The sequence below is a fragment of the Rhinoderma darwinii genome, chromosome 7 (genome assembly GCF_050947455.1).
Source record: "Rhinoderma darwinii isolate aRhiDar2 chromosome 7, aRhiDar2.hap1, whole genome shotgun sequence".
Classification (NCBI taxonomy): Eukaryota; Metazoa; Chordata; class Amphibia; order Anura; family Rhinodermatidae; genus Rhinoderma; species Rhinoderma darwinii.
The window spans coordinates 4,552,182-4,571,584 of NC_134693.1; the positions used below are offsets into that span (position 1 = coordinate 4,552,182).

The window sequence follows — 19,403 nt, forward strand, 5'->3', positions numbered from 1 at the left end:
TAGGCCCCCCAGAAACAGTATGCGGCTATAAAATCAAATGCTAAATTCCTGGACCGAAAAGCCCAAAAAGCCTCCTTTTATGCCAAGCCCTGGCACATGCCCGCACAGTGAATAAGGCACACATATTTGGTATCCCCATGCACGGGAGAAGTGGAAGAATGTGAAAGGAGATGAATTTTGGCCGTGGTCTATACCGTGTGTGAAAAATGCTAGCATAAACCGACGCAATTGTTAAATTCTTGCATTTTTTTCCAATTTTGCCCACTTTAGAGAAAAAAATAAAAATGATATATACTGACAAATGCCACTAAAACAAAGCCCTATCTGTCCTTTAAAAAGAGTGTAAAATTCAAAGATGAACTTTATTCACCTGCTGAGTTATAGTCATGTAAAGAAGCGCATAGCAAAATTGTGAAATTTGCTCTGGTCATTTAGCTGTAAAACAGCCTAGTCCTTAACCGGTTAAACTAGACAATGAGGATATGAACTGCGAAGAATGCTCAGGAATAAACATGGCTGCTCTAGTGTGTACAGGCCGGGGCAGGAGACTCACCGGGTTGGGCCCCTGAACCGCAGGTAACTTCTTGACTTCTGTGGCCTCGTGATCGTCGTCATGGCAGCTGATGTCCAGCGTGGCGAACAAGTTGGAGAGAAGTCCGAGGATGTGGATAATTGCTAATTTATTGGAGGGATTTGGCTACAGAGAAGAAAAGGAGAATCACGTCATATGACTATTTTGAAGTAGCCGTTGTAAGAAATGTTCCAGTAATGATTCTATGGAAAACGGTGTTGCGGTTTTGTATGCGAGTACAATTTTTTTATTTTTTTTTAATGGCGCAGTTTTCCTCATTGAAGTCGATAGGAAAAAATCGCAGCAAAGGGGCGGCAATAATGTGATATATAATAGGGCAGGCGTCCGTTTTATAGATTAAAAAACAATTGCACCGAGCCCTAGCAAAATTACATTTCTTTGTGTGAACGGGATCTTAGAAAATGCTGTTCAGTACGATGTCACGTATGGCGTCTATAGTAAATTTAAAGAAACATTTGCACAATATTCTCACTAGACCTGCATCTATGGGAAGTGCCGCTATTCCTCAAATAATTACTGATTGTTAATGCTGCATCATGCCCTTAAAAACAATACTATTGCTTGCTGTCCATGAATGGAAACGAAACATTCTTGCTTACCATTGTCTGAAAACCCATCTTGACCGATAACTATGTACAGCTGAGGGTTTGCTACAATTGTATCCAGTCTAGACAATCCTCTCCTCTAAACAGTATGGACTCCAGGCTGATACATTTGACCTACACCGATACATTGTAGCGCACGATACAGGAGAGAGATTTGTGCCGCTTATGTATTTAGCTCATGAAGGATTGATTAGACTGGATACAACTGTAGCAATCCCTCAGCTGTGAGAAGTATTTAGACAAAACAGAGATTTTGACATGTTAAAGGGAGGAGATTTATCAAAAGTGGCGCAAACATTTTTATCCAATCAGGTTTCTGCTTTGATTTTCCAAAGGACCTCCACGAAATTAAAAGGCTATGTACACTTTTGAAATCGTTGATTTTGTTTTTTTATATAAAAATGTCTATCGGTGCGATTGGTGCAACTTTCAAAATTTGTATTCAAAATTATTTTAACTTTTTGAGATCCAGCTGCTTTGCATCCTGTATACATAGAAGCTGTATCGTGCGCGAAGACCTGAATCCGTCAGATCAGTGGGACTGACGGGTTAAGGGACAGTGGGTCTGGAGTGTCTCGGACACGCAGGATTCACCTGTAATCTATCACATCTAAGTTATGAACAGTCACAGACACTGCAGGACCCGCGGACACTGAACCCGTCAGTCCTGTTGAACTGACGGATTCAGGTCTTAGCGCACGATACAGAGTCTATGTATACAGGATGCAAAGCAGCTGGATCTTAAAAAGAAAAAATAATTTTTAATAAAAACTAATTATAAAGTTGCACAAAACACTCCGATTGATCTTTTTATTTAAAAAAAACTATTTCAAAAGGTGAACGCAACTTCTTCACTTTTTCCTTTGCAGTCGTTTTGATCAATTCCCCCATTGAATAATAGAAACTTGCCGCACTTTTCAATAGACCGATCAAGCTTTACTTACAAAAAAATAATAAAATGCTTTTCCCTGTACGAGCTCCACTTACCGTCTCATCTGCCAGTTTCTCCAACTGCTGGATATACGGGGTGATGAGCGAGTGCAAGTTGCTCAGAATTTCCTCCACCTGCAGCGCTGATAGCAAGAAACCGAGAGCCTGCATGAGCCACATACACTGACTGGTCTGCAAGACAACAACCCCCAGCAGTTATTACCGGTCCTGATGTCACAAATGTCCCGAGCGCGTCGGCCGCAGACAGGGAATATTAACATTACCTTGTGGATCTGTTTCAGCAGCACGTCCTGGAAAGACAAACACCATGAATTACTCAAGTATCGTTCCTGGTCAGGGTACGGCACCACGTAGCGGCACCGCAACCACTCATTTGTGGTGGCCAACGGCCGCACGATTTTCTAGATAATTCCCGGCAAAATCATAAGGCTATTGGCCACCGCAAGTGAACGCGGTCTCAGCCGCACGCAGGCGCCGCTACGTGAGAATATTAAATCAATTACGGATCATTGTACAAGAGAAGTCTGTGCGCCTCCGCTGCCGTTCCTGCCCGCCGCTGTGTATGGACATAGCTGAAGCGATGCCTTATACCCACATCCAATCACGGGTCTCAGTGGGTATACGGGCACGTCAGCGCTGCAGCTATGTCACTACACAGCGGTGAGGAGGAACGGAGCGGCGGCGCTGGTACGACGAGGATCTGGGAGGTAAGTCATGGCTTTTTTTTTTGCATTGGCCAATTTTTTAAATAACTTGGAAAACCCCTTTAATCTTTTGTTATTCCGCACCTAATATCATAGGGGGCATAACAGACCTGCCGGGCTTCAACAGACACATATAAGCTCATGTCGCGCCGCACAGGAAGGACGTTACATGGGGAAGATGGTAGAATTTTTTTTAAATCATGATCAACATGAAGGATCCTAAACCTGTGACATCAATGACAATCCAATTTCAAGCAGGATCCAAACGTATGAATATGAAAGATGTGAAGGAGACACCTACGGGTGGGCTTAGTCCGCCTCGCCCACCCAATCAGTACTAGAGACAAGGAAAAAGGAGGCAGCACTGGCAAAGTCAAAGTGCGACTCTCGTGTGAGCGCCGGCTTTTTCCTACCCAAAAACCTGTGAAATTTGTCACAACCTGCACAAGCAGTTATTAAAGGGGCTTTCCAGTTAGTGTAACTGCCATCAACTCGTGAGGGTCCTAGCAGTCGGACCCCCACTGATTTGACAGTGATGCAAATACTAGTGATAGGACATCAATCTCTGTAATAGGAATAACCCTTTAATGTAAAGATGAATGTTTCCATCCACTAACAGCAATCAGAGATCTTGAAAGTGAGTAGTAACGGAAACAAGGTCTATTAGAGAGTTGTAGCACTTTTTTTTTATTATATAAGTAAACCTTAAACTCAAACAATTAGTAGAAAGGTGAAGGACGACGTTACCTGGGACACGGCGACGATATTAGCAGCGTAGGGAAGAAGATCGTATTTGCACTCTCGACAGATTTTTTTCAAGGTGGAGACACTGGACACGGACAGCTCAGGGTTCCCCAAAGCGTGGAGGACTAACGGCAGCACCTTACTGATCATCACCGGGTGGTCGGCCAGCCATTCAGCCAGCGCCCCTGATAATACAAGCAACAAAATCATTAATCAAAGAGTTACACGACGCGGTACAAACAAACAAACGACCATCATTGACCATCATTGACATGTGCTGAGCCTTGTGGGGAGAACATTCATAGGTCAGAACATGGAAACTTTATACATGAATGTTCTGCCCCCGAGAACTGCTGACCGGATGTCCCAGAAATGTCATATCAGAAGACCAACTAATAAAATACGTCACAAACGTGGTGCCCCTCCTGGTGCTGCAGTGATGTCCAGGGGAAGAACTAGTCAATTTATTGGGTCTGGAATTAAAGTCTTGCTTTTGAAAAAAAATTGCGGCAGGTTCATGAGCGCCCGTCCTACTCAACAGGGTCAGAAATAAAACTCCAGTCATCTTGAGGGAACTTTTATATCTGCAATCGGCTTGAACTGAACTTGTAGACGCTGCATCTAATTCTATGGCAACAGTTGACATTAAAGGGAAGGTGTCACGAAAAAAAATTTTTTTATATGTTTTTGCTTTTAGTATGTTATTATTAAAATTTTATTTATTTGTGTTTTTCTTTTTTCTTTCTTTTACTTCTCCATGGGGGCTGACATACAGAGATGGAATACGGCACATACATCCCCATAGAGAATGCGAACGGGAGCCGTTCCATTCACTGCAGCGTACGCCGTCTGAGGTGTTCAGCCGAGCGACATCCGGCGCCATTTTCATGTGGACCGGAAGCCGCGGCCGGACAGTAAGGTGACTACTTCCGGTCGCGGCTTCCGTCCATATGTTCAGAAGCAAGGTCTAGGAGCGGAGGGAGCGGACGCAGCAGGAGCAGGTAAGTTATGTTTGTGTATGTTCGTGTTATACTGTGTGATTACCACTGTATCTAATCCTCCTACACTGTGCATTCGCTCAAAAAAAATGGCGGCACATAGTGTAGGAGGTTTGAAGATTCAACCCCCTCCTCCTCCTGGCACTAGCCAGAATAAGGGAGGGGGGATTGTGTGAGGACACTAGAGCGTGTGTGTCTTCTCCAATTTTGCAGCATAAAGCAATGAGGTTGCTTTACCACATGCCAATGCTGCAATTTTGGGAATTGCTCCCTCTAGTGGCCAGCACATGGAAATGTTATAAATTAGAATCTAATTTATAATATTTCCTGACTTGTGAAAAAATTAAAAAATTAGAACAATGTGTAATCATTTATATACTAACAGTTTAACTAAAAAAAAAAAATTATTTTTCTAGCGACACATTCCCGTTAAAGGGGTTGTTTTTAAAAAAAAGAATGTTCTTTGCCACTTTTGGTTAAAACATTGTCAACCCCTGGTACTTGTGAATTGAATGGATTTTCAATGTGCCACGCTCCCAATACCGGTCTCCCTTACCAATAGTGAACATCACGGTGTCTGCGAGCTGCACGTTATTTATGTTGATCCTTGGGATGAGGCCAATGAGTCCGGGGACGACATCCGAGTAGTTGACATCAACCGTTTCGGCAATGGACTGGAAACCAAAGAGCAAAGCTTCTGTGTGCTGCAGGGGACGAAGAATGTTACCGTTAGAACGCCGTCATTCTGCGGGACCCCTGAACGCCAGTCCATCATTTTTTAGGACTCCAAAATAATAACAATGATATATTATAACAAATATACGGATAGTATTTGGTAATAAAGGAACACGACCGTCTAGAAGTGCAGCTTCACCTTTGATTAACCTACAAGTTCATACTTGGGAATATGTTTCTAAACCAATTCCCTAATATAGGACTATGATCGGAATCCATAGACTTACAGGCAGGTGTGATAGATGGACAGGGAAGTCCCAATCAACTAAAGATCCCACAGAGGTTTCCATCCCTGAACATTTATAATAAATGTTGCAGTTTTTTGGAATACAAATGGAGTTAAAAATTGAGCAAGAACCTGAGCGCCATTACTTGCATGGGTGTAATCCGCCAGTCATCCAAGCCCGGGTGTGAAAAACACACTCCTAACCCGCTAATGCAATGACGCAGAAGTCAAGCCAGTCCCTGCACGCTCAGCAGTTCTCTGTGAATGAAGGCCGGCCGATAGCTGCGGGTTACATTATATCACCTCATACAGACGCTTAAAGAGGCTCTGTCACCACATTATAAGTGCCCTGTCTTCTACATAAGGAGATCGGCGCTATAATGTAGGTGACAGTAATGCTTTTTATTTAGAAAAACAATCTATTTTTACCACTTTAGGAGCGATTTTTAGCTTTATGCTAATGAGTTTCTTAATGCCCACGTGGGCGTGTTTTACTTTAGACCAAGTGGGCGTTGTACAGAGGTGTATGACGCTGACTAATCAGTGACCAATCAGCATCATACACTTCTCTCCATTCATAGCTATATCGTTATGTGCAGAAACACTAACATTACTACAGTGTCCTGATAATGAATACACATGACCTCCAGCCTGGACGTGATGTTTATTCAGAATCCTGACACTTCTGAATCTTTTCTGTGAGATTCCAGCAAGGCAAGCGTAATCTCGTTTGAAATGACTGTTTACATCGTAATCTCGCGAGATTACGCTTGCCTTGCTGGAATCTCACAGAAAAGATTCAGAAGTGTCAGGATTGTGAGTACACACGACGTCCAGGCTGGTAGTGATGTATATTCATTATCAGGACACTGTAGTAATGTTAGTGTATCTGCACATAACGATATAGCTATGAATGGAGAGAAGTGTATGATGCTGATTGGTCACTGATTGGTCAGCGTCATACACCTCTGTACAACGCCCACTTGGTCTAAAGTAAAACACGCCCACGTGGGCATTAAGAAACTCATTAGCATAAAGCTAAAAATCGCTCCTAAAGTGGTAAAAATAGATTGTTTTTCTAAATAAAAAGCATTACTGTCACCTACATTATAGCGCCGATCTCCTTATGTAGAAGACAGGGCACTTATAATGTGGTGACAGAGCCTCTTTAAGGAATGATGAGGGGGGCACATTTATCATTTTGAAAGTACCAAATCAGCCGTATAGAAGTCTCTGTCCTTCAGTAATTACAATGTCAGTATAACATTATTTGTTTTTGTAATAAATCAGATGCCTACAGCAGATTTGTCACATTTTGGGAAAGACAGAGGGTAAAATACTAAGCTGTAAAACAATTCTAGGCTATGTAAACCTTTAAAAGCGATTTCTTTTTTTTAATGAAAAGGTCAGTGAGTGTGTTTTGTGCAACTTTATAATTAGTTTTTAGTAAAAAAAATGTTTACTTTGATACAGCTGCTTTGTATTCTGTATATAGAGCAGCTGTATCGTTCGCTATGACCTGTATCCGTCGGGTCCGCTGGACTGACGGGTTCAGTGTTAGCGGGGCCTGCGTGTCTGAGAGTTCATAATTTAGATGTCAGAGACATGCAGGACCCCCTGACACTGAACCCGTCAGTCCAGCGGACCTGACGGATACAGGTCATAGCGAACGATACAGCTGCTCTATATACAGAATACAAAGCAGCTGTATCTCAAAAAGTAAAAATAATTTTTAATAAAAACTAATTATAACGTTGCACAAAACACACTGATTGACCTTTTTATTTAAAACAAAATCTCTTTCGAAGGTGTACATGGCCTTTAAAGGGGTTTTCCAACTTCTGACAACTGATGACCTATCCATCGGATAGGTCATCAGTACATCAACTGTGGGGGTCTGACACCCGGGCCCCGCACAGATCAGCTGGTCCGGTGCCTCCATACATCGGACGCACATGCCGGAAGCAGTTGGCTCCGGCCACGGAATAGCGGCTGAGCTGCAGTTCTGTTCAAGTGAATAGGAGCGGACCTGCAGCACGGCCGCTATGCGATGTACGGAGCCAACTGCTACCGGCTCCATACATATTATTATGTGCCATAACATCCGGTGCCGCGGGCCACCAAAGCGGCTTAACGGTGCGGGGTCCGGTAGTGGGACCAGCACCGATGACATACAAATGACCTATCCGGTGGACAGGTTATCAGTTGTCAGAAGATGGAGTCAGTGCACAAAGTGTTACACCAATTATGTCAAACGGACAAATACATTTTTAAGATCTTTTAATTTTCTCTTCATGTGTTCTAGGGAAAGCGGAGTGATAACCCACACGGTACCCGTTACAGGTCCCACACGACTGGTCACCAACTTTCCTACAAACCTATGACAAGGAGGTCTAGTTATCAGGGATATTGGAGCAGGGGAAGGTTTACTGCCTAACAAACCTATTTGACATTGAGGACTCTAGAAAAGTTGGGTGACAAAGACTTTAGAAGCTGCAACGGCGGTCCATCAGCTTTCCTAGAAAGAGAGTATAACGGACAACTTGACAAAGGGAGACGACACAAAGACTTGCATAGCGGCCACAAGGACATGATACATCACGTTAGGACGTCTCACCTGGAGTCTCCAGACTTACCTGCCAGGACGTGGGTTGTTCTGAAGAGGTCAGGAGGCGTCCGAGCTTCTCATACAGGTTACTGAGCAGCTCCGCTCCCAGCATCTCATATACATACATAAGAGTGTCAGATATGTCCACCCTGCAAAACAAAAGGAAGAGTCTGCTGGTGACCGAGTGACTGATATCGGATATCAATATGTCTGACCAGTGCACATGCAGCACATAGCCCGATAGTATCCGCGTATGGTCATTTCCCGCAGTATCGTGGCCCGGATATTTTAATACGACATTTGCACTGTCCCGCCCGCCTCTTCCACAGTAACCCTTTTTTGGGGCTGTCCGTGATTCAGATAAATTACACATTAAGATAAAGCCTCGGTACCTGTAGATTCGGAATTGCTCTTTCTCATCGGACGACCAGGAAGCATACTCATCATCCGCAGGAAATTGAGCTTTCTGAAGCAAAACGTCAACCAGCTGGAAATAGACTGGGCGATAAACCTGCAAATATACAGTCTGTTTCTCCGTCTCGAACGAGAGGATGTCGTCCTAGGAAGAGAGAAGTTTTTCAAAACCTGGACTGTGAATACCATAAAAGTGTACTTAACCCAATTACTATTTTGAGTCCAATTATTATTTCGATAAAATGTTGTTTTAATATAATATTAGTCTCTGTAGGGTCCAACATATCCCAGCACACAACGCTGGGCACATCAGGGCACGGGATATTGTCTGACAACTTTGTTCCCACGCTCTTGCCGCAAACAAATAGGAGAGCCAGATGGAAAGAGACTCCCACCAATTTAAGCCGATAAGGAAAGCAGAAAAATTCACAATGTTACGATGAATCATTTTCTATATGGGAATCTCTGAGATTTTGCCACGGAGAGCAGAAATTGGACACCACTATAAGTCATTGCGTCCCATTGCAACCCATCATTAGGGTGTATTCACACAAGGTCGTTTTGTGGCTTTTATGGGCGAGGTTATGGCAAAATTGCAGCGGTTCTGCAAAAATTGCCGCAAAAATGCCACATTTACCAAAATCTTTGTGTTTTCTCAAAACCACAGCAATTCTTTGCCACCATTTTTGCTAGTTTAACACACCCTTAGTGAACTGAAACATTCTTAGTTACATTCAGTGGCCAAGAACTCGGTTTAACGATTAACACTTAATGACCCATGCACCTTCGGAAGTAAACAAGCATGTTTCCATTCACTGACAATAAACAGAGCTACTAGAAAATAGTGAGGCGTTGAAGCACAGCGTATATTAGAAGGCTGCTGAATTTTTCACTCTACAAGGATAGAGTTTTATTTACATAAGACTGTACAATCCCTTTGAAGGCTTATTCTAAAAAAACTAAAAACGACTTGTGCCCCTAGTGGTGACGCCAGGAAACGGCATCCGAAAAGAGAAGCCTTACCTGCAGCGTGTACCAAAACGTCAGCGTGAGAGAACTGGTGGTCTCATTGACTGGATAGTGCCCGGGAATTCCAGTGCAGAACATGATCATATTCACTAGTGCCAGGAAGCTTTGCCAGTGATCGACTTGATCCAAGAGGGCCCTGCAAGAGATCGCACAAGGATTGACACTTGACCGGGAGCGAATATTATATAGAACTACATTGATATTATATTATCCGCTGCCCAGTTTTGGGGCTACTGATAGGGATGTCAGGTACAACTCACAGGGCGGGAGATCATCCTGCAACACATAATACTAATAATAGGGGTCAGATACGAAAGAGAGGAGGGTTACGGTAAAACTCCTTTAATCCGGCATTGAATAGCGCAGAGAAATAGTCCGACACGAAATTTAAAGGGGTCGGACACTTTATCTTTATTTTCCCAAATGCTCTGGAAACGGCACATAAAGTCAGGAACATAATGTTCATATAAGATCTGCTCCAACATCTGGAACGGTATAGTGTCGCCCCCTTATTCAGTCCAATCTTGATCACTGACTGTACGGAGCTCCAGTTCCAACATGGCCGCTGATGTAGGGACATGTGACCAGACCTATCCATCAGCGGCCTCCATTGAACAACACCGTGCATGGACAGGGAGGCTACTGCAGTGCCAGTCGCACGTAAGCCTGGCCTCAAAATTGTGCAGTGCATGAGAACCCCTGTCAATAGGAATTCATAAACCATTGGTTTTACATGATTGATAGGTGCAGGATTCTGGGATGTTCTGGATTATCGGACTGGCATATATTAGCTTTACTTAGAGAACATTCAGGCAGACCAGGAGTCAGAAATTTAAAAAAAAAATCCATCACAAAATCTGCTGCTGTTTTTGTTTTTAACCCTCTCTGCTTCTTCTTTTCCTAGTCATGTGACATTCCACTCTATATTGCAGATTTGTGCTGGACTATCAGATGCCGGATTATAGTGGAGCACCAACCGCCCCGTGTGTCCTCTGATTGATAGAAATAAAAGTCTCATGTCTTGATTCAGCTGCATTAGGTGGTTTATGTATTGACCAAGTAGCACAAAGTGATTATAAGTTTCATATTCCCACCAACAAAATAACCAGATTTACAAGATTCCATCAGTGGGAATGATGAGCGCTACATACCGGGAATGGTTTTCTCCTAGAGCCACCACAATCCGACAGATCCCATGGGAAGTCTCGATATCTCCGTTCTGAACTGCTTGATGGAGCTGATCCTGCAAGCCGAGTGCCTGAGGGATAAGTTTGAGAAGGGTGTTGACATACCTGAGAAAACAACAAGAAAACACACACCATTACCGACCGAGCATGGCATGACGGGACTCTCTGCGCCCCTTAAACTGCCCATGGATGTCATAATAGTTAACAATATCCCTGTGCACATACATTACATTACTGATCCTGAGTTACATCCTGTATTATACTCCAGAGCTGCACTCACTATTCTGCTGGTGGAGTCACTGCGTACATACATTACATTACTTATCCTGTACTGATCCTGAGTTACATCCTGTATTATACTCCAGAGCTGCACTCACTATTCTGCTGGTGGAGTCACTGTGTACATACATTACATTATTTATCCTGTACTGATCCTGAGTAACATCCTGTATTATACTCCAGAGCTGCACTCACTATTCTGCTGGTGGAGTCACTGTGTACATACATTACATTACTTATCCTGTACTGATCCTGAGTTACATCCTATATTATACTCCAGAGCTGCACTCACTATTCAGCTGGTGGAGTCACTGTGTACATACATTACATTACTTATCCTGTACTGATCCTGAGTTACATCCTGTATTATACTCCAGAGCTGCACTCACTATTCTGCTGGTGGTGTCACTGTGTACATACATTACATTACTTATCCTGTACTGATCCTGAGTTATATCCTGTATTATACTCCAGAGCTGCACTCACTATTCTTCTGGTGGAGTCACTGTGTATATACATTACATTACTTATCCTGTACTGATCCTGAGTTACATCCTGTATTATACTCCAGAGCTGCACTCACTATTCTGCTGGTGGAGTCACTGTGTACATACATTACATTACTTATCCTGTACTGATCCTGAGTTATATCCTGTATTATACTCCAGAGCTGCACTCACTATTCTGCTGGTGAAGTCACTGTGTACATACATTACATTATTTATCCTGTACTGATCCTGAGTTACATCCTGTATTATACTCCAGAGCTGCACTCACTATTCTGCTGGTGGAGTCACTGTGTACATTCATTACTTATCCTGTACTGATCCTGAGTTACATCCTGTATTATACTCCAGAGCTGCACTCACTATTCTGCTGGTAGAGTCACTGTGTACATACATTACATTACGTATCCTGTACTGATCCTGAGTTACATCCTGTATTATACTCCAGAGCTGCACTCACTATTCTGCTGGTGGAGTCACTGTGTACATACATTACATTACTTATCCTGTACTGCTCCTGAGTTATATCCTGTATTATACTCCAGAGCTGCACTCACTATTCTGCTGGTGGAGTCACTGTGTACATACATTACATTACTTATCCTGTACTGCTCCTGAGTTATATCCTGTATTATACTCCAGAGCTGCACTCACTATTCTGCTGGTGGAGTCACTGTGTACATACATTACATTACTTATCCTGTACTGATCCTGAGTTACATCCTGTATTATACTCCAGAGCTGCACTCACTATTCTGCTGGTGGAGTCACTGTGTACATACATTACATTACTTATCCTATACTGATCCTGAGTTACATCCTGTATTATACTCCAGAGCTGCACTCACTATTCTGCTGGTGGAGTCACTGTGTACATACATTACATTACTTATCCTGTACTGATCCTGAGTTACATCATGTATTATACTCCAGAGCTGCACTCACTATTCTGCTGGTGGAGTCACTGTGTACATACATTACATTACTTATCCTGTACTGATCCTGAGTTACATCCTGTATTATACTCCAGAGCTGCACTCACTATTCTGCTGGTGGAGTCACTGTGTACATACATTACATTACTTATCCTATACTGATCCTGAGTTACATCCTGTATTATATCCCAGAGCCACAAATACAATTCTGCAGGTTGTCCCTGGAAACAGTCAGTAAGCTTGTGGACAAAAGGTCCCGTCCCCCCTATCTATGCAGTAGGGCAGTTTTTTTCAACTTAAGATGACTGTACAGTGTCCAGTGTAAAGACAGTATCTCCCAGAATCCAAAGAACAAGCTGTAAGCAGACACTGAATGGGCCTATCGCTTGTTTGTGTCATGTGACTTAAGTGGTTTGTTCTCTATAGGGAACCCCTAAAGCACATGCAATAATGGGATGTGAAGAGTTAATAGAACTCCCTTCCTTTATTAGCCAGAAAGAAAGCCATTACAAAGAGCAGCCCTGGCAATGTGCAATGCATGGCCCAGGAGTTCATTTACCCTTAAAATTAGCAAATCAGTCACCAACAACCATTGTTAACGGGGAACCTGTCAAGCAGAAGGGTTTGACCAAAGGGGACGACCACATTAAATCCTTAAAGAGGCTCTGTCACCAGATTTTGCAACCCCTATCTGCTATTGCAGCAGATCGGCGCTGCAATGTAGATTACAGTAACGTTTTTATTTTTAAAAAACGAGCATTTTTGGCCAAGTTATGACCATTTTTGTAATTATGCAAATGAGGCTTGCAAAAGTCCAAGTGGGTGTGTTTAAAAGTACAAGTCCAAGTGGGCGTGTATTATGTGCGTACATCGGGGCATTTTTAATACTTTTACTAGCTGGGCGCTCTGATGAGAAGTAACATCCTCTTCTCTTCAGAACGCCCAGCTTCTGACAGTGCAGATCTGTGACGTCACTCACAGGTCCTGCATCGTGACGGCCACATCGGCACCAGAGGCTACAGTTGATTCTGCAGCAGCAACAGCGTTTGCAGGTAAATGCTCGTTTTTTTAAAATAAAAACGTTACTGTAATCTACATTGCAGCGCCTATCTGCTGCAATAGCAGATAGGGGTTGCAAAATCTGGTGACAGAGCCTCTTTAAACAGGTTTCCTAGATTAGGAAACACATTTTTAAATCGGGATCAGATGTTACGAACATTTTCCTCTTCTGGTTTTGCTGCGAATTCGCAGCAAAGAAATTAATTTTTTTTACATACTGTAAAATCTTTTTCTTGTTGCATTCATTGGGGACGGGGCCGCACCATGCTTGTAGACCCTTGCCACCACGAGGTTTATATTAGGCAGGAAGAACTCTTGGCTCACCACAGGCAGGCCAAACCCTTCCCACAGACACTGGCTAAATCAGTTTGTACCAAAAGTAGAAGACAAAAATCAACAAAAAGTTCACGGCCCGGGAGAAAAAACAACAACAACCAAAACAGCCAGAACAAGAGGTTCTGGGCCTGGAGCAAACAAAAGAGTGCAGGATCTGTGTCCCCCCCCATTGAATGCAATGAGAAAAATATTTTAAAAGGCGAGTACAAAAATCCAATTTTCTCATTTAAATCATTGGGGACAAAGCACGAAAGCAGTTCCGGGGAATGAGAGGAAATGAAAAGAAAAGGTACAGCCCTGCGGCCCCCCAAACACACAGCTGCCTGCAGCACCTGGCGACCAAGACTGGCATCAGAAAAGGCCAGAGAATGGATCTGGTAAAACTTGGTGAAGGTTTGCACCGAAACCCAGGTAGCAGCCCTGTAGACCTGAGCAACTGAAGCTTCATGCCCGACAGCCCAGGAGGCAAAAACAGCCCTTGTAGAATGCAGTGACCCGAGGAGGGGAACTTTACCCTGAGACCAAAAGGCTTCCGAAACCGCAGACCGGATCAAACACGCAACAGTGGACTTGGACGCCACCAATCTATTGCGTGGTCCTTCAGAAACAACAAAAAGAGAATCCGAGACTCTTGTAATGGAAGAGACAGCCACCAGACAGACTTTTCCCGGAAAGTAAGTGCAGCGAATTGTCCCTCAAGGGTTCAAAAGGAAAGACCTGAAGAGCTCCAAAGACCAAATACAGATCCCAAGGCTCAGTGGGGGTGACTGAATGAAGGGACGACATGAGCCAAAAATTCACTTGGGCCAATGCCCGCTGAAAAAGAATGGCTAAAGCAAAAACCTGACCCTTAAAGAGTCTCTGTCACACATTATAAGTGGCCTCTCTTGTACATGATGTGACCGGCGCTGTAATGTAGATTACAGCAGTGTTTTTTATTTAGAAAAACGATCATTTTTTACGGAGTTATGACCTATTTTAGCTTTATGCTAATGAGTTTATCAATGGACAACTGGGCGTGTTTTACTATATGACCAAGTGGGCGTTGTACAGAGGAGTGTATGATGCTGACCAATCAGTGACCAATCAGTGACCAATCAGCGTCATACACTTCTCTCCATTCATTTACACTGCACATAGCGATATAGTTATATCACTATGTGCAGCCACATAAACACACTATAACGTTACTCAAGTGTCCTGACAGTGAATATACATTACCTCCAGCCAGGACGTGATGTGTATTCAGAATCCTGACACTTCTGTAGCATTTTACAGCAAGGCAAGCGTAATCTTGCGAGATTACGATGTAACCTGTCATTTAAAACGAGATTACGCTTGCCTTGCTGTAAATATCACAGAGACCCTACAGAAGTGGTCAGGATTCTGAATAGACATCACGTCCTGGCTGGAGGTGATGTATATTCACTGTCAGGACACTTCAGTAACTTTACTCTGTGTGTATGTGGCTGCACATAGTGATATAGCTATATCGCTATGTGCTGTGTAAATGAATGGAGAGAAGTGTATGTCACTGATTGGTCAGCGTCATACACTTCACTCCACAACGCCCACTTGGTCATATAGTAAAACACGCCCAGTTGTCCATTAAGAAACTCATTAACATAAAGCTAAATAGGTCATAACTCCATCAAAAATGATCGTTTTTCTAAATAAAAAAAATACTGCTGTAATCTACATTACAGCGCCGATCACATCATGTACAATATAGGCCACTTATAATGTGGTGACAGAGACGCTTTAAAGAGAAGACAATTCAAGTGCCAGATAAGAGGTCTGATTGCATCACAGACAGGATTCTAGGAGTAGAACATACCACAAGATGGGCTTCCTGGCCTTCAACACATAGTTAAACACATCTGATTTAAAGTGGAGTGGAATAGTGGACTTTAGGAAAGGAGGTTGGGTCGAGTTGGATGACACCAAGATGCGTCTGCAAGCAGGTCAACTAGGTCAGCATACAGGCCTGGCAAGGCTGGTCCAGTACCATCAAGTTTGCGGGAACGTCTTCCCTCTTTAGCACTCCGGGCAAGAGCGGAATCGGAGGGAACAGATACAGTAGAAAAAAAACTCGGCCCATGGATTGACCAGGGCGTGGATCGCAATGGCCCTGGGATTGTTCGTCCTGGCCACATAAGTTGGAACCTTGTGGTTATGATGTGACGAGAAGAGATCCACTTCCAGTGTTTCCCACTTTTCACAACGATGATGGAATACGCCTGGGTGAACTCTCCCAGTTTTCCACTCTTGATATGTGGACCGCTGACAATGCTGGAACACGACTATCTGCCTTTAGAAGAATCTGAGAGAACTCTCAAAGAGCCGAAGCACTCCTGGTGCCAACCTGGTGGTTCAGATAGGCAACCGCTGTGGAGTTGTCGGTCTGGATCCTGACCAGGTGACATTGGAGGAGGTACAGGAAGATTGCCCTCAGATTGATCTTTAAGGATGACTCCTCTGTCGACCAGGTGCCCTGGACCCTGTGTAGGCCAAAAACAGCACCCCACCCGGTCAGCCTGGTATCCGATGAGATTGCAAGCCACTGGAGGGGAAGGAAGGACCATCCTTGTGTGATGGCCAGCCAGGACTCTCACCAGCACAACTCCTGACAAATCCACAAGGCAGGAGAATGAACATTCAAAGAAGTCTGAGATTTGTCCCATCGTGAAAGGATCGATCCCTTAAGGGGCCCGGAATGGAATTGGGCATATGGAACTGCCTCTGAAGATCAAGATCATCCTGCCCAGCACCCGCATGCAGAAGCGGACGGGAGATTTTTACTCCCCCTCTGTAGTCTTCGGTTATTTGCAGGGTCACCTCTTCAGTAACCTCGCGCTGATAGGTGGAGCGCCAGTAACTCCACTGTGGATGCAGAAAATTAGGTCACCGGCGGTGAGAAGTAGTCAGTGCAGAGACCGGCTTGGTTTTCCAGAGAGAAAGGAAATAAATAAAAAAAACTCCACAAAAAAAAAGCAGCAGATGTGAGAAACAAGCCATATCGGCCTTCTAGGACACCAGGCGAAAAACGGATTTAGCCAGTGTCTGAGGGAAACAATGTACAGCCTGCTTGGAGGGAGCCAAGACTTCTTCATACCTAGTGTCAACCTCCTAGTGGCCAGAGCCTCTACTTACAGTGCTGTCTCCCCCACTGATATGAAGGAGAAATCAGCATGCGTTGCATGCACATTTTACTGCAGATTTCACCCTTTGCATTGCATTGCATCACACAACAAAATGGGCACGGTGCAGATTGAAAATTCATGCAGATTTTTTTCACTACTTGTGCATGGCCCTTTAAAAAGCCCCGTCCACGTGGTTTGTACTGTCAAGTGTTGCAGATTTTGGTTGCGGAAACCACAATGAAAATCTGTGACAAATCCTTAGTGGACGGAGTTAATAAAGGGATCATTCATTCATAAAGTTCATCAATTAGCCAGAGCAGGATCAGCGGCAAAGATATTCTCCCTCTCCGGAGGATCTTGTCCATGAAGGTACAGCCCATTGATATCAATGGACAGGGTGTAATGCTTCGTTACAGCTGTGGTGGCGCTGCAGGGGAATTGGACATTTGAAGCCAGGTCCCCTCGCGGATTACAACGGATTGCTTGGGGGTCTGAGCAGTGTATTTTTGGGGGACCTTCCTAACCAAAAAGGAAAGTCCAAAAAGGGACTCCTCATTTAAACCCTTAAAGCTGTATTCCCGTTACTACAAGTTATTACCTATTCAATGGATAGGTGATTACTAATAGATCGGGGGGGGTCTGGCCGCTTGGACCCCCACCAATTGCTGGAATGGGGGTCCCGTGTCCCCCTCTCTCCCCAGCCGCAAGCCCACTGCCAGGAGTTTAATGGATCTGTGGTGGCGCATGCACCTGCCGCTCCAGTCACACGCGATGTCACTGACGGAAACTGCCGAGCCAATCAATTAGTTATCACCTATACGGTAGATAAGTGAAAACTTGTAGTAACCGGAATACCCCTTTAATTTTATACATTTTTAGAACTGTTTTAATGGCTAGAACGTTTTAGGCTACGCCTGTGAATTTTAACATTTTTCATAATTAGACCAATTTGTCCCCCCCTTTTTTTTATCTTAAAAAGGACCAGTCACCGCTCCTAAATAATTGTGTTCCCCATGAAATAACAATACGGGGGCACCTATTCTTAGATCTCTATGTTGTGCCGTTCCTCTGTTATTCCTCCTAGAAATGTATGAATAAACAGACAACTGGGTGATACCTTTCCCCTTGTCAACACAGGGGGGGCCCTACAAGTCTGGAACTGTCCAATCAGTGCGGACACAGTCAGTGTGTAGGGACGCCCCCGTGATGACAAGGGGAAAGGTAACACCCAGTTGTCTATTTATTCATACATTTCTAGGAGGAATAACAGAGGAACGGCAGAACGCAGAGTTCTAAAAGATACTCCGGAATGTTATGTCATGGGGAATATAAGTATTAGGGCCTGTTCACAACAGCGTTGGCTTTCCGTTCCGGGGTTCTGTCGGAGGTTTCTGTCGGGTGAACCATTCCGGCAGGTTTCTGTTTTAATGACGGAATAAATAGCGTAGTCGACTGCGCTATTGATTCCGTCGGAAAAGCGGAAACCTGCCGGAATGGTGACGAACGTAAATCATTAGGAATGTTTCCATCACCGTTAATATCAATGGTGACTGAAACGGAAGCTGTGGTTTCAGTTTGACTTTGCGTTGCGTCGTTCACCCGGCGGAAACCTCCCACGGAACCGCGGAACGGAAAGCCAACGCTGATGTGAACAGGCCCTTATACTAAAATAGACAGGAGAAGTGACTGTTCTTCTTTAAACACAGGGTCCTCCATAGACTTTCGCGGTACACTACACTTATATTATGCATTGGATGTAAAATGAGGGAATTTAGAGATTAACAAATAAAAACCCCTGAGTCGGGAAGCCTTCATAGCTTCATCAGTGCCAACGCTCACTGTCAGGTCCGCGGTTCCCGGCCTCCGCCCAGCCCTGGTAATATACAATATAGAAGTACGATTTGCATTAACAGCGCTGCGGAGATCGATGACGGATTGTGTACCGGGGGCTCATTCTTTGTCATTTCATTGCTGTCAATGAGACCGGATCTGGCGCTAATGTCCTGGTGTCTGAACAGCAAACTAGTATCGGGGTGTAAGCAGCCAAAGTCCTTCTAGTGATAGTATCGGGGTGTAAGCAGCCAATGTCCTTCTAGTGATCGTATCGGGGTCTGTGCAGCCAATGTCCTTCTAGTGATAGTATCGGGGTGTAAGCAGCCAAAGTCCTTCTAGTGATAGTATCGGGGTGTAAGCAGCCAATGTCCTTCTAGTGATAGTATCGGGGTGTAAGCAGCCAATGTCCTTCTAGTGATAGTATCGGGGTGTAAGCAGCAAATGTCCTTCTAGTGATAGTATCGGGGTGTAAGCAGCCAATGTCCTTCTAGTGATAGTATCGGGGTGTAAGCAGCCAAT

The 19,403-nt window shown here is 44.0% G+C and overlaps 1 protein-coding gene across 1 annotated transcript in view; it reads right to left on the reverse strand.

The window, feature by feature from the left end:
• Nucleotides 1–19,403, reverse strand: part of IPO13 (importin 13) — a 49,882-nt gene that overhangs the window by 11,400 nt on the left and 19,079 nt on the right. The window contains 9 exon segments of the mRNA XM_075832624.1: nt 554–697; nt 2,185–2,319; nt 2,412–2,438; nt 3,600–3,781; nt 5,151–5,298; nt 8,192–8,312; nt 8,556–8,722; nt 9,601–9,742; nt 10,758–10,898. Of these exon segments, the coding sequence (XP_075688739.1) occupies nt 554–697; nt 2,185–2,319; nt 2,412–2,438; nt 3,600–3,781; nt 5,151–5,298; nt 8,192–8,312; nt 8,556–8,722; nt 9,601–9,742; nt 10,758–10,898 (1,207 nt within the window).